Source organism: Notechis scutatus, chromosome 5, assembly GCF_049901735.1.
Source record: "Notechis scutatus isolate UNSWTSFEM ecotype Mainland chromosome 5, rNotScu1.2, whole genome shotgun sequence".
Classification (NCBI taxonomy): domain Eukaryota; kingdom Metazoa; phylum Chordata; class Lepidosauria; order Squamata; family Elapidae; genus Notechis; species Notechis scutatus.
This window is the reverse complement of record NC_142013.1, coordinates 20,077,934-20,101,675: the sequence shown is the minus strand read 5'-3', so window position 1 is coordinate 20,101,675 and position 23,742 is coordinate 20,077,934. Positions and strand designations below refer to the sequence as shown.

At 40.0% G+C, this 23,742-nt stretch overlaps 1 protein-coding gene across 10 annotated transcripts in view; it reads right to left on the bottom strand.

Moving 5' to 3' along the window:
• Positions 1-1,172: 1,172 nt before the first annotated feature.
• Positions 1,173-23,742, bottom strand: part of ZMYM2 (zinc finger MYM-type containing 2) — an 83,103-nt gene continuing 60,533 nt past the window's right edge. For all 10 annotated transcript variants that reach the window (XM_087966243.1, XM_087966246.1, XM_087966245.1 and 7 more), the window contains 9 exons: positions 21,914-22,088; positions 18,443-18,550; positions 8,493-8,587; positions 7,954-8,122; positions 7,433-7,584; positions 6,634-6,748; positions 6,091-6,342; positions 4,923-5,046; positions 1,173-2,520 (listed from right to left, as the gene is read on the bottom strand). In XM_087966243.1, coding sequence (XP_087822369.1) covers positions 2,328-2,520; positions 4,923-5,046; positions 6,091-6,342; positions 6,634-6,748; positions 7,433-7,584; positions 7,954-8,122; positions 8,493-8,587; positions 18,443-18,550; positions 21,914-22,088 — 1,383 coding nt within the window. In that variant the 3' untranslated portion in view covers positions 1,173-2,327. The remainder of the gene's footprint in view (positions 2,521-4,922; positions 5,047-6,090; positions 6,343-6,633; positions 6,749-7,432; positions 7,585-7,953; positions 8,123-8,492; positions 8,588-18,442; positions 18,551-21,913; positions 22,089-23,742) is intronic.

The window sequence follows — 23,742 nt, the reverse complement described above, 5'->3', positions numbered from 1 at the left end:
TTGTGTTGAACGCCCTGATTGATCTTTAAAGTCCCCGCATAGATACTAGATTTTGATTTCCACAATAGCTTCAAAAGACTCCTCTCTATATTTAGCTTATTCTGGTTTGAATGAGGTTTCTTTCTCTCGAATGTGGCATGCTTTTGGAATAAAATGGCATCCTTGAAATGACAAATGGCTATCAACTTCATTTTTGTTAGCACAGTCTTAAAATTGAAAACACATACATATACACACACACAAAAATAAGCATGTGATATGTTGCTTTAAAATCTGTACCACAAATCAATTAATTTTTTTTAAAGTACTACAGTTTTGTGGCAAAAGCATTTGCACTAATAATAAAATGCTCAATTGTGGTGCCCCTCCCCACTTCTAAATGTCACTACTAATTCTGGATGTGCAGTCATTGTATGCAGAGTATGCATTCTATCACAATATTCTGATTCAAATGAATGTCAATTCCTACCTGCCAAGTTCACTCCAAGAATCTAGCGTGTTTGAGACTATATAAATCTGCCTCAGATTGGTCCACTGTTTATTAAATGATGGACATCAGCAAGATACTTGTTCAAGAATCATCTTTAATGTGAAACTATTAGCATGCTAAGTATTTCTGCACTGCACTGAAGAAAACATATATCCAATAGTACATAACCTAAAAATGGGGCCAAGCAACAAGCAAATACAATTGTATAATTCGTATATGCAAGTATAGGATTATACCAGAGGCATCAAAGAAGGATATCAGTATCCAAAATCAGGATGGCTCCCCTTCCTCTCATAAAAAGGAGGAGGACTTTGGTTGCCACCATCATCTGGACTGTTTTGACTCTCATACTCTACTGGTTATGTGCTGGGACCCCAACCCTTCCCTTTCCATTGGTGCCTGAAAAACCAATCCTTCAAACTCTGGGAATTCTCCACAGTTGGACTCCACAGAGTCACAGAGAAGTCATGAGAACCGCTGTACGCCTCTGCGCCCCTTTCTCTTTGTGCAAGGCAATTCTGGGTGACTACTTACAAAAGGCAAAAAAAATGCAGCTGCGTCGTTTGTGCTGAACTTGTCGGAATTCGGCAGCAGCCATTCATATAGCTCACATCTGCACAAGAAATATTCCAGGTGATGGGGAGCAATGATTGTAGACAGTGAAGAGAAATGAATGTATAAGTACAGGCAACAAAATAAGGATTTAATTTACAGAATTGCAGGTATTTTTATGCTGTAATCTGCTAATGAAGATACAGCAATTTCCAGCAGTGGATGTCAAATTATAGAATTTTGTCCCCCAAAGAGCTTTCTCAACACCTACTTATCTTTTTGATGCCAATCCTGTTTTTATTTCTTTCATTTAAAATTATTACGTTATATTGCTGTTAAGGTTTATCTGGCTGCTATACACTATTTATTTTTGTTGCATTTGTTTTATTTATATTTTGATATGCCTTCCTGTGAATATACTGAAAAAAGCATAAAGAATGTTAACAACGTAAGATAGATGTATATTTTGAATTTAAGTAAACTTTCAAACAAAATTTTTCAGTATGCATCCTATCGAAGGGCAAAATCCAAATGGATACATTTTCCCCTCTTGTGCTCTTTATGTAAAATACACTGTATTTGTAAGTTCAAATTCAGAGAGTCACAAGGAAAGATACTAAGAATTTTTTTTTAATAAGAGCAACCCAGAAAATTAATTTTCACCAGCATTGATTCACATTACAGTACATCAATATTAACAGCATTCTCTTTTTTTTCTCTCCTATTTTTGGTACATAAGATGGAACCTTTCTAGATAACCTCATAAGGCATCAGTAACTAAGAGTAAAAAACCTATTAGTTTACAATTTATTTAAAAAATTCGGAAATACACAGCAAGTCCTAAACTTTAGTAGTGCTATCCATACACAACTACCTGATTTCAGATCCCAGTTAAAAGCCCCAACTCTTTCAAGGAAGCTCCGCAACAGTGATGTTGTGCAATATGGATGTTGCTTACTATGACACCCTCCCCACCCCACCCCACCCTGAATATTACACATGGCACATTCTCATTCAAATTTTGCAATGTAAAAAGTTACAAACATATCTAACCAAATAAATAATAATTAAAAATGAATGGGTTTGTTAAGTATCCTAAAACCACTATGCAGAATAATGGCCGTTTTCTCTCACAGATTATATACATGGTAATACCCAGCAAAGGGTACACTGCTACAAAACATGTTAAACAAAGAGTAAACTTGAAATGTTTTTTTTTTCCATAATAAAAATCTAGCAGCTTGACTAGCTAATGCTGTTGTGTTTCTTTGAATTTGGGAAGTGTTTAATCTATGTCTTCATCCAGTTCGTAATTGTCTTTATCATAAATATCTTTTACTAAAAGAACCCGTACAAGCATATTTTCCAAAGTATTGCGGTCCACTGAAGTGGAAGTATACCAAATGGGACTCTCCGAAGATAGTGGACAAGCTGGCTGCAAATAGAACACGTCCATTCTCTGAGTGAGATTTGACGGGCTGAAAGGAACAAAACAAGAGCAAAATTAATAAGGGGCACATATTATTTTAAATATACAGTCACTGTAATAACATCAGTTTAAAGCAAGGGGTATCAAACTCAAGGCCTGTGGGCCAAATCCGGTCCGCGGGGTGCTTCAATCTGGCCCGCAGATAGCAAAGGAACGCAGATAGCAAAGGAACGGAATATGGTACCTCTGGCAGCCAAAACGGGACATTGGGGGAGCCGCACACGGCCCCCTGCACTCCATTTTTGGCCTGGATGACCTCCTGCCAGCCAAAACGGGGCACGAGGGGCCTCCCCCAGCACCCCATTTTGGCTGATAGGGTGCTGCAGGAAGCATCCATCCTATCTCTTCCTCCACCCTCCCCCCGCCAGCCCATGGAGAAGAACGGCAATGCTGATCCGGCCCTCGAAGAAAATCAGTTTTGACACCCCTGGTTTAAAGCATAATATAAAGTAGTTTAGAGCAGAAGGAATATTTATTTACCAGACAGCAGCTATTGACTTTTAAATATCAATGAAATATTCACTTCATACAATCTGGATTTCTAAAATACTGCTATTATACAGGTAGCCCTTGCTTCTTTTTAACTTCCTCTTTTACTATTTTGGGTGTTGATGGAGGTACAAATTTCTGTAAATCCTTGCTTAACAACCCTAATTAGAACTGGAAATTCCACTGCTAAGTGATAACATCTTTAGATAACATCTAAGCTTTAAGTATAACATCACCTGACTGCACTGTTAGTGATGACAATTTTGGTAGTCCTGGTTGCAGTCGTTAGGTCAGGATTGCGTCATTGTTAGGCTAGGATCTCATGTTTCTTCTGCTCTGCTACAGTTGCCTCACTGAAGTAACTGAAGTAATACAGTTACTTCAATTCCTCTATACGCCTATTTCCCCACATCTCTACCTTTGGCCACCCTGTATTCTGTTGCCCTGTATCCCAACTGCCCTACACCACTCCCAGTTGACCTTCATTGTCTTCTTCTCGGTGCTCATAGAGTGCCTAGAACTGGAACTTTACAAGTCAGCTGCTGGTTCAAAGGAAGCTTTGGGAAGACAATGCAAGGCCAACAGCTTCATCACAAAGGCCAGGAGCACCTTGTGAGCAGCAGGAGGAAGAAGAGGATGATAGTTAATTGGGACGGCAGTTGTACAGAGCAACAGAAGTGCAGGGTAACAGGAATTCATGGTGGAGTACAGGTTAGCGGGATAGTGGAAGACAGGATGGCAGACCCAGCAAAGTATGAGGCAGCTGAAGAGATGGGGTGGAGATTGTGGGTGAGAGTTCAAGGGCACCCCCAAGTTGTAAGTGTGGGCAGCCTACTTGATCACGTGACTACAGGAGCATTACAATGCCTATAACTTCAAAGACCAGGCCTAAATGCCTTTCGATTAGTATTGCTGTATCTTCAAACTGTTGCTGAAAAATGGGTATTAAGTAAGGACTGCCTGTATAGATAAATGATATAGGGCTTTCTGTCTGAGCAGAGGGTTGGACTAGAAGACCTCCAAGGTCCCTTCCAACTGTTATTCTGTTGTTTTACTTATAATGTTCTATGACTAAAAACTTCCTACTGTGTTCAGTTCTCCCTATATTGGGCTTCTTAGAATTAACACAAAAGTTGCTGTTCCTATAATAGCTGGTTTCAGGTGGTCTGCGCCTGAACTGAAATATACTTGTTGCAGGTATTTTGGACTGTGTGATGGGGACTGATATGTGTACAAAACAAAAGAGGCACATTTGCTCTGGCAAAAGTGGTCCTGTTAAGGAGCAAAGGAAAACCAAGGACATCAATGTCTGAGAAGAGGAGACTAGAGGGATGCTGGGACCTCAGTAATGGTGGCTGTTGAGATGAGCATACCAATTGGATGTGCTGTGCATATCACCAATGGCAGAGGCTGAGGATGGACCAAGGGGATATGCTACCTTGGAGGGAGAAGATGCTGGGACAATCAGGGCAGAGGAAAGGGAAGATGCTGGGACAATAGAGAGAACAGTGTTGAGAGCTGCTATAGAGCTGACGGGATGATGTACTGCACCCTTACCCTTCTTGCCTAGTCTGGATTTTGTTTGCTCCAAAACCTGGAGGAACACCAAACTATTATAAATTTGGCCTGTTAAGCATGATACAGTTGCTAAGCATGAAACAGGTAACTAGATGTGTGAACATCTAGGACACTTTATTTAATACAGTATGTAAGAATGTTGGGAGATAAGATCATTCAGCAGAATTATTGCTGAATACGAGTGATGTTAAAATTAATATGTTTTAGATTTCTTTCCTTTGGAGTGTTTCTGAGTGCCCACAGATAAAAATTGTAAAACCCAATGAAAAAAAGGTCCACATATAGACTCAGACACAATTAAAATCTTTTTTTTTTTAAAGATACCTCCTAGATAAATAGCATTCAAACATTTTCACAGGACATCTAGAAGGATCTGCGATGTTTTCCATTTGTTCAAATACTGGCTCATCGTCTTCATGCTTCCTTTTTCCAGTAGTAATTTTATCTTCTTTTTAAAAAAGGAAAATAGTACAATATGATTTTTGTCATTGATTTTATTTTAAAAATAGACAAATTATATCACAAAGGACTCAATTAAAAACAAAAACAACAGCTATAATACTGTGATGTTGCAATCACTGTCTTACCTGAAAGGGAGATTCAGGAATATTTTTTCAGTAATATCTTTTTTTTTCAGTTAAGTATATTTTTTCAGCAACTTCATCGAAGTAATTTTAACTGTGGCTTTATCAAGGAAAAGATGAAAAACCTAAGTCCCAGTTCCAGTTATTTTCCTTTCCTGAATGAAGACTCTATCCACACAAGTACTTTACCTTACAGAATAAGCTGAGAATCTGATTTTCTACATTTCATTTAAATTTGCTATTTAAACCAAACGTATTCTTCTAATTTATTAGTCTCTGTCCCAAGTTGACACACAATTCTGTTATCTCAGTCCTCAAAAGTTAGTAATTAGTTACTTAGCTTAATTGTTTTTAATTCCACCAATACTTAAGGATGGCTTGTTGAACTAATTAATCTATAACCCCAGCTACAATCACACAAAACCAAACAAATCACATATGACAAAGTATAATGTGTGAACCCAGTTAAGGACAAGTAGAAGTAAAGTGAATGACATTTAAAGAATAAACAATAAGAGAAAAATAAGATTATCTAATGAAATCAATAACCTTAAGTTGCTATGGCCTAGCTACAGAAAAGGACTGATAGTCTATATATAATAGGTTCTGAATTTAATCTCTGGGGTAGAGACCTCCAGTCTGAAAACTGTGGAGAAGGGTTGCCAGAAACACTTTCCTTTTTTCTCTGTGTGAGAAAGATCAATATTGAATCACTATTTTGTATTATTTTACTTTCTTTCCAGAAGCTTTGTAAAATATAGCCCTCTGCTTAAGGTAGAGACTAATGAATAATAAGAAAAACCATATCCATGTAGCACAGAGGCCCCAGTGTCTTTCTATAGTATCTACTGGCTTTGCAAAGCAATGTAGCCCAATAACTTTGCCAACAGGACAAAAAGTTGTAATACCTTCATTATCTGTTCCACACAGAGAGGAAACCTGATATCTAAGACAAGCTTTGCTTTCCTTTGTTAGAGGATTCTTCTTCCAATGTCTATAAACAGTGCCAAAGGAAAGTCTTAAGTGCTGCTCCACTGTTTTCAGACCAAAATACTTGGTGTTGAAGTAGAATAGTGTATTTAAAAGAGCAGCTGGAGAATGGGATCCCAGCTGTTTAATCTTCCAGAGATAGTCCTCCTCAACTCGAGAAAATATCGAACCTAAGAGGTGAAAAAGAAAAGTCTTATAAAGACTTATAAAGAAACAGACCTAAGCAATTCCAACATTAAAAAACCTAAGAAAATAAAAAAGGGGTTACATTAATCTGAAAAACATATGAAATATTTAAGACCAAGTACCTTAGCCCAACAAATCAACTAAAGATTAAACTATGCTTATAAACCCAACATTCTTTACATAACTTATAACAATTAGTCATGAATTATTCTGGTGTGAATTGCTTAAGGAACATAGAGCCAAAGACAAAAAATATCAAAAACAAGATAAATTACCATCTGGAAGTATGCTGGGCTGCCAGCTTCTGAGTATTTTATTTAATTCCTGCATAAATGTATGATAATTAGTATCCAAAAAGATATTATCTTCTCGATTGCTTCCATTCAGGTACTATAGAAAAAGAAGAATATAAAAGTTAATATACTCAAACATAAGATTGCTAAACTGTTTTTGATCATTTGCATGCATATAAAAAATAATTGCATAAGAAAGCAACCTTAATTTAACTACTAATTGGCTTGATCTTTGTGAGGGATTTGGGATTCATTCAAGGAAGTACGGAATGATTTTTACACAATCTCTCATTCTATACCAAGGATCCTGCAGCACGTCAATCTCAAAACACATGATTTGAAGGAGCATTGTTGTAAAACTGGTCAGGGTTTTTGTAAACCATGATATAAACTTAAATAGTGTGCAATGAAAAGCTGAAATTCTGGGAGTGCATAACAGGGTAAATATGAGTTCTCCACCCTGTAGAAGAACAGGAGGAGAAAAAGTACATAAGCCTGGGACCTGCTTCTGTTAGTTCCAATTGATCTACATGACATTAAACCAGGGGGTCCCCAAACGTGGCAACTTTAAGACCTGTGGACTTCAACTGAGAAGTTCTGGGAGTTGAAGTCCACAAATCTTAAAGCTGCCAAGTTTGGAGACCTCTGCATTAAACCATGGCTTTGTAGAAAGTGTAAATGCAGCTAGTATTTCAACCGATAATTCTGTTCTGTCAATCACATTTATTTGAAAAAATATATAGCAACCACATGCAGATTATCTAATATTTAAATTACTCACTTCCTGAATCCCAAGACACAAATAATAGATACTGTCAGGTGCATAGTTTTCTCCGTTTGGTCTTCGGACTTCATTTACAAAGTGTGCCAGCCCAAAATTTAGCTCAGTAGAAGTATGTGATATAATATCTTCTTTCAATTTTACCGACTTTGCTGTAGTGGGAAATGTAGGGTATCATGTAATGCTGTCTCTTATTGATAAATAAAGCACTCAGCAGATGAGTACAAAATAAACATATTCAAATATTGCAAACATCACCATAAAAACCTCTTTCAAACATAAGACATTTAGCAAGGGCTTTTCACTTAAAATATTGATTTCTATGCGACGCTTAATGCTTAGTGACTTTGCAGTAATTGTCCATATACAATGACCTGATGAAGATGAAGACATAAGGTGCCCTTTACAACTCCATTACAAAAACAAAATCTGAATACATATCCAAGCTCTACAGTCTTATCTGCTAGGCATATTGTCTGTATGTTTTAAACTAAACACTTAAAGGTATATGAGATACTTACTTGATTTTAATTCATCTAGTACCGACAGATCTTCCTCTAAGTTCCTAGCTTTTACCCAATGTTTCCATGCATTTACACCATATGCATACTTGAAAGGAAAATTGCACTCTGAGTTCTCAGAGGCATCATCTTGAGAATGGTATTCTGACACAGCTTTTCTCTTTAGTCCCTGCCATCGAAATAGACTTTGTTTATTAACAGTGCTTATTAATACTGAACAATCAATGATGCTTTTTCTTTTAAAGAGAGGTGAAATACCAGTAAACCATAGGCACCAACTATGAAACATGCATTGGGAGCGAAGCTTGGGATTCTTAAATTAGTTGTATTCATGAATGTATGCAAAAAGCCAATGTCTATTTCACACTGTAAATTATGAAATTTGGAAAGACACACGGTGTATAAAACAATACCAACAAGCACAAATCACCTGTCTCATTGCCCCTCAAGATACAATTATTAGACTCCCATCACAAGAAGACACAACCAAAGAAGACACTACTTGTGTTTACCATTCTAATAACAAAAATAGATTATACCTTCTTTTTACTTCGAGGTCTTGGCTGTTCCTCGTATTCTTCTCCAAATACAGGTGGTAGCAAAAATTCATTCTCTGTGTCAAGTTCTTCTGTTGCTGCATATGTATATAAGAGTGTAACCACCAAGGATAAAGTAAACATTTTGTACATATATTTATAAATGATGAATTATTTGTTTTACAATATATTTTACTCAGGATTCAAAGGTACTTTTAACAATTGTAGAAAACAATGAAAGTGAATATTCTAGTTATTTTAATTAACTTTATATCAATTATATCTGACATACACTCCATTTTTATTCTCTTTGTATGGCACACGCACAGACAAATTACTTAAATTATTGGGTCTTTTCATATATAAATGCATAAAACTTCTTTGCAAAAATGTTTCTAGTCAGTTTCCCTAAACTGATTCTTTCCAAAGGTGATGCTGTTCTCAGTGCTCCACATGAACCTCATTTTGCCAAAAAGGGTGTTGGTACTTACCTGATAGGCCCGTTCTCTGTGAGCTGTGAAGAGCATCCAGTGATGGGAAGGTGCTTCAGTCTCTTCTAGGAAGGCTGGGCTTAAACTTGAGGACACTCCTCCTCCTCCACGAGACTCCTCCTTAGCGTCCCCAGTTTTGCGAAGCCGAGGTATTGATACCCTATATGCTTAAGTCTATGTAATAACCCTGGCCGGAACAGACCCCCTACCAGACGGAATTAAAGGGTGGGGCTGGATGCTCTTCACAGCTCACAGAGAACGGGCGTATCAGGTAAGTACCAACGCCCTTTCTCCCATGAGCTGTTCAGAGCATCCAGTGATGGGACATACCAAAGCTTGGCACTGTCCTAAGGGAGGGACTCCGTCTGGGTTCCAGACCTAACTGTCTCTGAAATAACTTGCTGCAGAACTCGCCTACCAAATGAAGCCTCAGCAGAAGCAAATACGTCAATTTTATAATTCCGAATAAATGGAGATGGAGACGCCCAGGTTGCAGCTTGGCAAATCTCTATTGTAGCTTGGGTCACCCATGCTGCTGTGGTGGCTGCACTCCTCGTGGAGTGAGTGGTAATGCCTTGGGGTACTGGAATCGAGTGAGAGTCATACGACTTAGCGATGGTGGCCCTTAGCCATCTACCTATGGTAGAGGGTGAAACCTTGCGCCCCAGGGTGTTAGGCTGAAAGGACACGAAGAGGGCTTCTGTCTTTCTGGAGGGCGCCGTGCACTCTATGCGTAAGGCCCTTCTTACATCCAAGAGGTGCCATTGGTGTTCGAGCCTGTGTGATGGATATGAGCAAAAATTTGGGAGCACCACCTCTTGGGTTCTATGGAATGCCGAATTAACTTTTGGAATGAAAGTAGGATCTGGTCTGAGAACCACTCTACATAAATGGAAAATGCAGAGGTCTTTGTGCACTGATAATGCAGCTAGTTCAGAGATTCTTTGGGCAGATGTAATTGCTATCAGGAAAACTACTTTGTGGGTTAGAAATCGAAGCGCCGTGGTCCTTAGTGGCTCAAAAGGACCTGTAGTAAGGGCCAATAGTACCTTATTTAAGTCCCAAGTTGGATATCAGTGCACTACGAGGGCTTCAAGTTCTTGGCACCGCGCAGAAAAGTGAAAATGCGAGGGTGATGATATGGAGGTAAGATCATCCCAAGATATAACTGAAGCCAGGGCTGCCACCTGTCTCCGCAGAGTATTGGGTGATAACCCTTTGTTTAGGCCCTCCTATAAAAATTCTAATAACTGCACTAGTGATGGGGAAGTGGGGTCGATCTGAACCTCTGACACCAATGGCAGAAGCTAGACCAGGTGGCCTCATAGATTCGGTTCATCGAAGGACGTCGAGCTGACTGAATAGTGTGAATAACTTGAATAGAAAGATGTTCATCTCTCAGACATCGCCGTTCAACTTCCATACGGCTAAGTTTAGCCATTGTGGGTCCAGGTGTAGCACTGGGCCTTGAGACAGCGATATGACTGATGATGGGATCCTCCACGGTGGTACCGTCGAGAGGTCCTTCAGGTCCACGAACCATGCTCGCCTTGGCCAATAAGGAGCCACTAATAGTAGGTCCACTTTTTCTTCCAGCAACTTCTGAATCAATTTGGGGATCACAGGGAGGGGAGGAAAGGTGTATAGCAGTCGGGTGGGCCAGTGACATTTGAGGGCGTTCACGTCCTCCGCTCCCTGCGATGGATAATGAGAAATGAATCGGGGAAGCTATGCATTGAGTGGGGAGGCAAACAGGTCGACAACCGGTTGGCCCAACCTACGAGTAGCCTCCAGAAAGATCTTGGGGTCCAGATGCCACTCTGATTGGTCTAACATGGCTCTGCTGAGCCAATCCGCTTGTACATTCACTATTCCAGATATGTGCTCTGCCTTTAGAGAGAGAAGATGGATTTCGGCCCACAGGAATAGTCTTTCTGCTTCCCTCATTAGTAGATTGGAATGAGTGCCCCCTTGTTTGTTGATATGGGCCTTTGTAGTTATGTTGTCTGTTAAGACGAGCACGTGTTTGCAATGGAGATGTGGGAGGAATTGTCAGAGTACCAAGTACACCGCTCTCAGTTCTAGCCATTTGATATTGTGTGCCTTCTCTGAATCCATCCAAAGGCCTTGCGCTGTATGTGATTGGAAGTGGGGCCCCCATCCCACTAGACTGGCGTCTATTGTAACAATCGACCTGTGTGATTCTTGAAAGGGCATCCCTTGTTGATTTCAGGTCGTGTCCACCATCGTAGGGACCTGAGGACGGTTGATGGAACTTTTACGCGAGTCTTGGCATCGTCTCTCCCAGCACGTTGGTATGGCAACAGGAACCACTGCAGGGTTCTTGCATGGAACCGGGCCCAAGGGATAATAGAAACACAAGAAATCATTTTTCTGAGCAATTTAGAAAAGAGACATAGTTGTACTTTCCTAAGAGTTCTGATCCTGTTGAGCCAAATCTCTAATGCTTTCTTGTCTGTCGGGGAGAGGAAAACTTTGCGTTCCAGGGTGTCAATGATGGCGCCAAGGTGAATAGTCTAGTAGAGGGTGTTAAATGACTTTTTGACCAATTGATTGAGAACTCGTGTTGTTGTAGGGTTACAAGTGTAGTTAGAGTGTTTGAAATTGCTTGATTGATGGAAGATGCCAGAATAAGAATGTCATCCAAGTAGCATTGAAGTTGGATGGACCGATCTCTGAGTGATGCTGCCAAGGCAGCCAAGACCTTTGTAAAAGTTCTGGGAGCTGAAGCTAGGCCAAATGGGAGAGCAATATATTCATAATGGACGTTGTTGTAATAGAAACGAAGGAATTTGAAATGTGAGGGCCTAATTGGGATATATAAGTAAGCTTCCGTGATGTCTATGGAGGTAAGGACATCGTTTTTTCTGATGCTGAGTAAGATGGATTGGAGAGTGGTCATTTTAAATTTTCGGTCAACTAAATATTGGTTTAGACGTTTTAAGTCCAGGATTGCCCTCCATCCCCCCGAAAGTTTAGGGACCACGAAGAGGTGCGAATAAAATCTAAGGCATTTTTGATTAGAAGGGATGGGTTTTTTGGCCCAGATCTCTAATAGATGTGCTATGGCTGTGTCCATGAGAAACCTTTTTTCTGCATTCCTGGAAATTGGGGACTTCATAAAAAAATCCGGGGGGGTTGGAGCTGAACTCCAGTGCCAGACTAAATCGTACTGTATTCCTGACCCATGCGTCAGTGGTAGAGGAGTCCCATTTGTCAGCAAACCTTTTTAGGCGACCAAGGGGAATCTCGTTGTGGTCGTTACTTGGACCTGCAGAAGGGCCTAGTTCCTGTTCCTCGAAATTGTCTCCTAGGATGGAGTCCCCTTCTATATCTGTCCCCAGGCTCAATTCTATCTGTCTGTTGTCTGAATCCAGGCTGTCTTTGAAATCTTGGATAGTAGGGTTGGTAGAAGAGGCAAAAGGAACCCCTACGAAAGGGCTGTGGTGATCTGGACTCTGATTGACGAAAAAGAAAGGGAAGAATTTTCTTTTTGGTTCTGGTTTCAATTAGGAGGGGTTCAAGGCACTGCCAAATAGTTTGTTCTCTGAGATCGGAGCTGAGGCAAGGCACCACTTGTGCTTGACGTCTGCCTGCCAATGCCTGAGCCAAAGTAACCTTCTAGCCACAATTTGGGACGCAATGGCCCTAGAGGAAAATGTAACTACATTGAAGGTAGCGTCTGCCGAAAACTCTGCAGCCACATCTTGAGGCTGGAATGGTATCCCTCAGGTGGCAGAGCCATCTGAGAGATGATCTGGTGAAAAAGGAGGCGGCTGTGGCCGCTCTGATGGCCCATGCATCCCAGATGTGTGCCCTGCAGAGGGCTAGTTCCTCCCTCTTTTCCTCAGGCTTGAGAGCCTCTTCAGCTTCACTTGGGATGGCTGAGGGAGATGCAAGCGCAATGATAGGCTCGTCCACTTTTGGAGTGTTTAGAAATTTAGAGAACTCGGGTGCAAAATTATAGTATTTTTTATCATGTCCTGTGGGATCGGGGTATGAGGCTGCTGCAGCCCATTGTTTTTGCACTAAATTGGAAAACATGTGTGGCACAGGGATAACCTCTGCCTCAGTGACTGGTTGAGAGAATATGAGATCCTCTGCTTCCCCTGGAGTATTTGGTGGGGGAGGGGTACCCGTATTATCCAGCCATGTGGTGTTCTTGGCCTTAAACAGCAGGGATATAAATAATTGTGGGAGGAATAATCCTGTAAATACGGGGAGGTCAGGTGAGAGGCCTTCATCGTCAGACATCCTCCTTTCTAGCGGATCCACTTCTGACATACCTGGTCAATGGTGTGTATCGACCCCTCCTCCATTTGATCCATTGGATCCCCTTGATCTCCCATATCCTGTGTGTACTGAGGGTCTCTGACAGTAGGCAACAATAGTTCTGTGGGGGGGGGGGGGGACCTGATGAAGATGTGGATCCGTGATGCCCAGAGATCGTTCAGAAAGAGATCCGCAAACCGAAGCTGAGGGTGTTCGTCTTGCCTGAATAGTCTGTTGAATGCCTGCTGATATGCCCTTCTGGATAGCTAGTTCCATCCACACCCTCATGTTGGCAGGGATTTCCTCCGGAAGTTCCCCCTCTTGTCTGAGGCCAGCTGCAGTTGGCGTGAATGTTGCCTCTGGAGCCCTCCTTGGGGAGAGAATGTTAGAAAGAGCCTCCTGGAGAGGTTGTATCGATATGCTGCTCCTTCTGGATAAATCCAGAGAGGCGGTTGGAGGGTTCTGGGCCTGTGAGGTAGAGGGTAAGATGAGTGGTGAAGAGGTGAGTTGTGCAGCTGCTTGTGTACATTTTTCCACCTGCCTTTCTAATGCCTGATGGCATCTGCGTGCATCTTTCTCTGCTGCCTTAGAGGTCTTTTTGGGCTCCGTGGACTTATCTCTATTTTTAGCAGTTAGTCTAGATCTGGAGTTGTGGTTGCACGCCATGGTAATGCCTTTGATAGATTAGCAATGTAAAGAGGCTATGAAATTAGGTGGCTAGAACACCTGGGGCCTGCTCCCTTAAGGGGCAGGGGATCCTGGAATAAATAGTTCCCTGATGTCTTTAGCAAATGTTGTCTCTTTGTTCTGTTTTGCTTTGTTCTCTCTCTCTCTCTCTCTCTCTCTCTCTCTCTCCCTCCCTCCCTCCCTCTCTCTCCATATATGTATGTAATGTATGGTATTCAGCTTTGTTCGGGTATTTTCCCACGTCATTATAGTTGTGCTTTTAAAGTTGTAGCAACGTTTCGCAGAATCCCATCTGCCATCATCAGGCTTCTGTATTGTGTTCGTCTGTGAGTCAGACGTTCACAGCCATTTCAGTTTTAAATTTGGGGCTAGCCTACTGCTGTGCCAGAATGGTTTTTTCTTCATCCTGATTGGTTGGGAGTCCTGGTCTGTGTTTATTGGTCTTGGAGTTTGCTGTGTTCTGCTTGATTGGTGTTTCTAATATCTGTCTGTTTTGTGACTTTTTTTGTCTTGATTGGCTGGCAACATTGTGTTCCTGTATTGGAAGCTTTTAGTGCAGCTTGGCTCCAAGTAAATGGACGGCTATCATTTATTAGGAAACTAGGTTTCATCTGGGTGCCTGGTTGGGGTGTGTTTGAGCTGGAGGTATCAGGGGGGATCTGTTTGTGCCCAGGTGTTTGCCTGGCTTGTGGTGTGGAGATTTGTTTGTTTGTGAGTGCAGGCTTCCAAATAATTGACAGTCTCGTGGAATCATCTCTTCTATTCATGCTTTCAGGTCTTTTTTCAATCTCTATGGCTTCTCTGATAATTCTGTGGCTGGGGTTTTCTATAGTGGCTAGGGTTTTGGTGCCATTGAAGTCGATGCTATGACCTGTGGCTTTCATGTGTTGGACTAGTGAGAAAGTGTGTTCCAGCTTTTTTACTGCATTTTTGTGTTCATCCAGGCGGGTACTTATTCTTCTATTGGTCTGTCCAATGTATGTGGCAGGGCATGATGCACAGGGGACTTCGTATATGCCTTGGTTTTCCAGGTCAATTTTATCTTTGGGGTTTCTCAGGATGGCTGCTATTTTTCTGTCTGTTTTGAAGGCAGTCTTGATGTGATGCCTGTGTAGTATCTTACTGATTTTGTCTGTAGTACCTCTTATGTAGGGCAGGACAGCTGTTCCATAGGTGTGTTCATCTTCTAGGTCTCCATTATGTCTCAGTGTGTTTTTGTGGATCAAGCCGGTGATTTTGCTTTTGTGGAAGCCGTTAGCTGTCAGTACTTTAGTTAGGGTGCATAGTTCAGTCTTTATGTGTGTCTTGTCTGCCAGGCGTTTGGTTCTGGCGATTAGTGTTTTGGACACTGAGTCTATCTGTACTGGGTGGTGGTGGGATTGGGCGCTGAGGTAGTGGTTGGTATGTGTTTTCTTCTGGTATATGGTGTGTCCTAGTGTGCCAACTGTTTTTTTTTTTTTTGTAGATTAGTACATCTAGGAATGGTAGTTGTTTGTTTGTTTCCGTTTCCATGGTGAACTTGATTTTGGGGTGTGTGCTGTTTAGGTGTGTTAGGAAACCTAAACAATTTCCTAAACAAGTCTCTGAAAGAGGCTTTTAGCTTCAGGGCAGATTGGAAAGATAAGTCTCCGTGTTTATGAGGCTTTAGCCTCGGGAAGAGCGAAATGACTTTTGGAGGTTCCCAGGGGTGGTGGGGGTAGTTGGTGACAGAAACTATGGTTTTACCTGACCTGAGAAATAAATCAGCTAAATCGCCAGTGTTCTGTTCCGACCAGGAAAACAATAACACAACCTGTCTGAAGAAAGGCTGAGCTAAAACTGGGGACCCTAAGGAGGAGTCTTGTGGAGGAGGGGGAGTGTCCTCAAGTTTAAGCCCAGCCTTCCTAGAAGAGATTGAAGCACCTTCCCATCACTGGATGCTCTGAACAGCTTATGGGAGAACTGTCTGATAGTAACTGTCTGAATTCTTGTAAACTCGAGCTTGTGTCAATAATAATATCCTAGCCAACTTTATCTTCTATAAGTATCTTTTATAATTGTCTTCAACTTTTCCAAGCACCTCCATTGACTTGTCTTTGTATTATGTGCTCAAACACTGAAATTTTAGTTTCATTACTACTTTTTTCATGGGCAGTCTGTTTTTAACTTCATGGAAGTATTGGTTTGTTTTTCTTGTGATTTAAAGTGTTTTCCTGGCAGGCTTGGGGGTGGCTCTGAGTGATTTTCAGTGTCATCTATCATGGTCTTGGAAGTGTACTTTCTCTGTAGCAGCAGCTGCCCTCTGGAATAAGATTCCCCTGGAGATTCAGATGGTCCCATCTTACTGTGTTTTGAAGGCTTGGAAGACCTGGCTCTTTGCCAGGCCTTTGGTGAAGGTTTATGAAGGTCCCTTAAGATTATGTGGTTTAAATTTTCTTTGTTCCCATATTTGTGCCTTGTGCAGAATCACTAGGAGTTGGGCAGCATATAAAATGAATAAATAAATAAAACCAATTTCCGACAGCATTGCAATTGAAAAGCATCAATTTGCCTTAATTTAGTCTTTTGGCAATTTAGCTTTTAGAGTATTATATAACAGCTAGCAGCTAAATGTACTATTGTCCCATATTCCTGTGATGACTCAGCACCAAGGTATTTTGTCTATATTTATCTCTGCCTTTCTTATTGACTTTGGATTTCTCATGGACATCTTTGCATGAATTCCCTTAATTTCAACCTTTTGCTTAAATATATTTGTGGTGCCCGTTTTATTATTATCCTTTATTTCTTTAAAGAGGCAATTGGGTTTTCTCAAAACACTATTGATCAAATGTAATACATAAATCAATCTTCTCTTTACTTCACTGCCTAAACATATAGAGTACTATTGACATATACTGTTGTTCTGATGGTTTTATTTTCTTTCTCAAGTTTGTTTTCATTTTGTAAGAAGAAATTTGTGATCTGAGCCGCAGTCATCACTAGGTTTTATTTTTATTTCTTGATTGAATGGAGCATCTATGATCCTCTATTTTTCCTTCAAAAAGTTATTGGCTTATCCATTTGTTTGATGGCGGACTCTGGAATATTGCAGATGCATAAAATTTTGAGTTAAAAAACTAATGCAGATAGTCCTCAACTTACAACCATTCACTTAGTGATCATTCACAGTTGTAATGGTAGTGAAAAAAGTGATTTATGATTGTTTTCACACTTATGACCATTGCAGCATCCCAAAGGACACCTGATTTCAGAGAAAGCTCCAAGCGCGGATTTCAAAGAGCTGGAGCTGCCAATAGCCAGAAGGCTACGAAACGACCGATTGCTCTCAAAATGGCAGGTCCCGCCTGACAGCTGTCAGGTGGCGTTGAAAACAGCAGTCCCACCCTGCAGATACGAGCCCAGGACTTCACACTGTGTAAAGACTACTGTCTGACCCTCTTTCCAGCTATCTTCTCAAACGCAAATGTAACCAAAAACTCCTATATCAAAGGCTTCAATTCCGAAGTGGAAGAGCTGTCAAAAACATGTCTGACTGAGCAGTAGACGGAGTTGAAAACTGGGGACCATAGGTGAGGAGCCGTGTCCTTAGTTTAAACAACTCAGTCTAAAGAGCAGGCAGACCAGAGTCATCCCACGTCTGGATCCTATCGACACCACTCTGGAGAATTCAGGCGCTTTGCAACTGGTTTATATTTATGAGAGTTGCAATGTCCTTGTTAGCCTTCAAGATTTTCTTCCTTTGCTTTGCATCTTTCGGCTGTCATAAGTAATGGGGGGTGGAGGGGGGATATGGTTATGGGAAGCAAGCTGGAGGTGTTACAAAACAGAACTGTATAAGTTGGGCAGGGGAAGGTTCTTGCTTAGGCTTCTATCCTATGTTATGCGCAGCCGCAACTCTTTATCAAAATATGTCAAGGTCAACGGACAGAGGCCTCATCACCACCTGGAGATGCCCACATGATGATATACACAACTTTTAATTGAACTATTGGGGGTGGGAACGTTGCCATCACTTTGTATATGTGATTTACGCGCTCTTTTTCTCAGATTCAGAATTCTTTTGTTGCTACCACTTGATTTCCAGTAAAAGATATCTTTTCTCTAATTAATGGAGTCTAAGTATTTCTTTCTTGGATTTTGAATGGAGCACCAGCTGACATTCCTGGAGTCACATGATCACAATTTGTGACCTTCACACTTGCCTTCTGACAAGAAAAGTAAATGGGGGAAGCCAGATTCACTTACAACCACGTGATTCACTTAACATCTGCCTTGATTCACTTAACAATTGCAACAAAACTGTTATAAAATGGGACACAACTTGCTTAACAACTGTCTCATTTAGCAACAGAAATTTGAGGCTCAACTGTGATTGTAAGTCAAGGACTACCTGTAATAATAAACCCCCTGATTTTTTTTCATGGGGATATAAAAACAATCATTCAAAACACAAAGCAAGTTAACAATCATGCTATACTTTTAAGAAATCAATGTACAAACCTCTAGGAAAATCAACCTCGATATCAAGATCTGGCTCATATGGGACATCAGGCAAGCTTGTCTGTGTTTCTGTCACAGAATTAAGCAATTCCGTCTCAATTATTACATCTATAATTGAATAAAGACAAATATGTCACCATTCTTTGTGGTATAATTCATGCAATATTCAATAAAGGTGATTTAGAGCCATAAAGCAGCAAAAGCAGGCAAGCATACAAGAATATCTGATATCAATGGGCCTTTATATGTTAAAGTGATCTGTAATATTTAAGGAAAGAAAAAAGTCTATTAATCCAAGAATCAATCACCGAATTTCAAAAGAATGAAAAAAGCAACAAGACTGTTGAAAATTAGATGAAGTGATTTATTCATATATATAAGTTCAAAAACCAGAAATTAACACAATGCTCCCAGGCACCTTGATATACATTATCCTCTTCCCAGATAGTGTTGATGAGATACCAAAACCAAATAAAAATGAGTTTTAGAACTTTAAGATTTTGTTCATTAGACTGAATACCTATATCCATTTTTCTCTCTCTGTCAGTATATGTGTGTGCATTTTGGTAACTGTATTACACAGCTCCTATAATGACATCATGAAATACCGAAGTTTTACAGACCAAATATACTCCCATAAAGAAATCCAAGTTTGTACTAGATATACTTCATATCCAGAAGTATATCCCAAATACAAGAAATTATAATTTAAGGGAGGAAAACATTATAATATCTGAATTTACCTTTGCTAAGAGTGGGAATGTATCCAGCTGCATATCTCTACATACAAGAACAGATCCTTATTGACTTCATCCCTTTAGGATGGAGTGGGTTGCTATTAGTAATGCTGAGTCATTTCTTCCAGAAAAAAAGTGGAAAGGAACAAAATTATCAATACTGTCCTAACTGAGTTTGTTCGGGTTCCAATGGTTGCACAGGTTGTTTTCTGCTAGATTTAAATGTGTTGTGCCATGCGTTTATGAAGGTTGTGTACAAGTCTGCACATGTCTCGCTGCATTTGCACTGCATATATAACACTGAACAATAAAACAGAGCAACGTTATCATTCTATACTTTTCAGGAATATCGGAAAATCTCAGGATTTTCAACAAACTCAACATATATGCACACATTTAAACTCAGGAATACATTAAGACAGAAACTTGCCCACCCCAAGAATAAAACACCCAGACACAAACAGGGCATTGTTGTATGTGCAGTGCAATGCAATGAGATATGTGCAGCAGACCTGTACATTGGGGACTAAACAACCACTTCACAAACGCATGGCACAACACAGGTGAACAAACTCATCAGGATAGGATTCAGCAGTAAATCTGCAACTGAAAGGCAAGAATCACTGTGATGACCCGGAGTGTAACACAAACGTAATAAAATCCAAAACGTAAATCAATGTCCTTTAATGCCTCCAACTTGGCCCCACTGTTCAAGAATTCTCAGTTGGAGATAAAACTTATTCAAGAATAGTCTTCAAAAGAAAGCAATACAGTCCGAACTTAATGAGCAGATAAAGGTGAAATAAAAAACCAAATCAAAATAAAATGAAGGAAATTCCACAACAGACTAGGATAAGTAATTACCAACTTCAAGGAGATAACAAGGCAGTCTGTTGGAAGGACTCCAACCAAGATAACTTTAGCCCAAAATAAAACACGCTTTGCTTCTGGCAATGCTGTGTTTTAACTGTCTCTCTTATATACTATTCTCTCCAGCTGCAACCAATGAGGGAGATCAGGGCCGCTTCCTCACTTGTAAGCCGAATTGTTTCCTTATCCGTTCCTCCCTGCATGTCCTAGGATGAAGAGAGGATGGGCCTGGTTCTTCCTCTGACTGCCCAGCCGGCCTCTGCCCTTCCCCAGCCTCCTCCACAACCTCTGGAGCCACACCTCCACTCCCTGTCGGCTGTTTCTCCTCTCCCTCAGAGTCCAACTCTAACAAGGGCATGACAGTCACTCTTTTGAAGACAGCAAGCAGAGGTGGTATTCAGCAGGTTCTGACCAGTTCTGGAGAACTGGTAGCGGAAATTTTGGATAGTTCGGAGAACCGGCAAATACCACCTCTGACTGGAGATTTTACACTATCCTTCCCCTGCCATGCGTGTAAACAGTAGTAAAAAAAATTGAATCCCACCACTGTCAGCAAGGTTCACATTCTCGACAGAGAACGATCACTGGTTTGAAAAGTGAATCAAGGAGGCTATATATGTTAAAACTGAACATCCCTCCCACAACAGAGGAGTGATACGACTCCATCTCCCTTCTGTTTACAACACAGCCCTTTCAGCAAGAAGGATTTGGAACTTTCCCAAGAAGACTCAACACCCATTTGCACTCTGATTCTGAGGATACTGATAACCCCTCAAGTGGCCTCAATGATTGCAAAAAATATAAATCCTTCCATTCCGCCCCAGGTAGTCAGTCAGAACTAGAGTAACTTCTTGGATTAGAAGCAAAATGTTGTTGGGGGAGGGACATTCATTTTGAGGGAAAGAAGCACTTTTGGAATAATCCACATTCATATAACACTCACTCCATCTATTGATTTACCACAAATATTTCTTAAATATCCATTTCCACGTTGTTCAACTAATGCGTGTGTTTTCATGACATATTCATTTCTCATTTCTGTATAACAATGAGGGCAGAGGCACACTCCTGTATCTTCTTCTGAGGAACATAAACTCCTTAGAAGAAACCACATACTACTCACCACTTTTCTCTTATCCATCTTCCTATCTTTAATAAACATTTTAGTAGGTACTCCAGTTTTTCATTACTATGTGTAACATTTTCATTTTATGTTCTTAAACACACTACCTTGGTCTTTAAGACATTCACTTTCAGACCCATAATCCATTATGCAATTTATCTAACATTTGATATAAATCAATCAATCTCAGTCTGGCGGTTATACAAAAAAGTATGCACAAATTCATATTCCCAACAAACACATTTCTAATGTTAACACAAGTATTCCTTATTCCTTATGTCTTTGTGTATTATACATCTTTGTCTTATATTCTGCACATTGTTGAGTAATTTACTAAGCACTGAATTTATTCTCACCCATGCCATACTTCTATCCTGTACCACTCTTACTCCATTTAGCAACTTGCTTATAACCCTGTATTCATGCTAAACATTCTATAATTTCAGCCTCTTTATCACATGTGTTCTCTAAATCAAACAGAACAATAGTTTCTATTTCTTTTTATACCTAGTTCATATTTTCAACTTGAGTCACTCAAGTTTTAGTTCATTCTACTTTCTTTCATGTATTTCCTTTTCCTGGTATTGCAATTGCAGAAATTGTTGTATACTGTGCTAATTGACTGATGCAAAGATTATACTGTTTTATATAAGTAAATCAAAGATGGACAAAGTATGACAGAAAAACTAATGACATACCTATAGACCACCAATATAGGCAAAACAAAAATTAAAGACATACTTTGGAGCTCTGCAGGTTCTACGTGCTCTTTTTTTTCAGAAATATCTTCTGTTACATTCAATGAGTCCAAAGTCTCTTCAGGACTGGGAGGATTTTTATTTTTTAGTTCTACTATTGCTTCAAGTATCTTCTCACTGTTATCCAGCGTAGTAGGCAGAAAAATTGGAACTGGAACCTAGAATATAAATCATAATATTGTAACTTTGCTAAGCGCCGTTATAAAAAAAAATGCAGAGAAAAACTGGATAAAGCCCTTGTTGCATTTAATGATATTTAATAATATCTGTTATTGCATGCACCTCTGAATTGATGGGATATGATGTCATTTTGGTGTGAAAAGTACCCTCTGAATCCTAGCCTACTTACAATAGCATAAACATGCATGGGTTCAAACATTAGTTATGCTTGTGGCAGATTGGGCCTAATCAGTACTATCTAAGTAAGCAGGAAATGCTACCTCTGGCAAGATGCTTCGGTTGATTGCTGAAATTATAAAAAAATATAATCAAAGTATTGTGAAAGCCTCAATTAACCAAATCTCTGATTGACATTTCTACTAAGTAGCTATAGGCAGATCTATTCATGATTTAGAATGAGAAGTAGAAGAGAAATAATGATATTAACAAATGAAATGAATAGAAGACAGATAGATGTGTTGTGAGTCTATGAAACTTACAGAAAAGGGATTGATATACTGCATATGAATAATGATAGTCTAATCTTGTGGAGTGGTAGATGAAAAATGCAGAGAAGTGAAGATGCAAACTATGAATTAAAGGGCTAATATGTATATCAGAAAATACAAACTGACGCCATCTAGCTTGTTGCAGGCATTTATAGCAATAACAATAGCACTTCAACTTATATATCGCTCCGTAATACTTTCAGAATTTTCTGAGAGATTTACAAATGTCACTTATTGGCCCCAACAATCTGGGTCTTCATTTTACCCACCTCGGAAGTATAGAAGGCTGAATCAACCTTGAACTGGTCAGGATCAAACTGGCTGTGGACAGAGTTAGCCTACAATGCTACCTTCTAACCACTGCACCATCACACCACAGCTCTTATATGAAAATAGGAATCTGTTAGCGTTAGCTGCATATTATGGTCTAATAATGCATAGTGGTAAAGGCAGAGTCAGATATGAATGTTTGGGGGAAAGCCATAAAGGGTATAAGAATTTTGAAAATTGTTTAAATTGTTTAAAGGGTATAAGAATTTTGAAAATGGTTTACAAGAGTAGATGGTACAACTGAAGAAATGTAAAATATAATTGGATGTATTTTTGAGAACATAAACTGGTTTAAAATGAAAATCCCAATTCTGGTATACAATTGTCTCATTTTTAAAACCCGTGTTCTAGTTTGGGTTATCAATAGCAAGACACTTACAGGAGATAAAGGCTCCATGTTACATTTTTTTCTTTTTAATTAATTTTTCCTCTTTAAATCACACACAACAGAAAGATGCTTAGAGTGAGGCTTTAACTGGTCCTCTCCATCTTTTACCAATCTTTTCACAGCAGCTTATTAACAAATTGCTGCATCGAGTTTATAATGACTTGACAATAAACATCTTCACCTAGCCTAGCGTGCAGGCATTTAATGTTCTTCACAAAGCTTTAGCCAATCCCTGATCACCATTTCATCCCTGGGATGATCTTCATGGAGATACCTTTTTAAAAAAAAAAAAGATTCCCTTTTTGTGACCTGGCCCCTCCCCCTTTTGTTCGCTCTGTGTTATGTAGCAAACCTGAAGCCAAGATGAATCACACTAGGATAGGATTAATTCCAGCATCTCCCAAACAAAGAATGCTGCTATGGTGC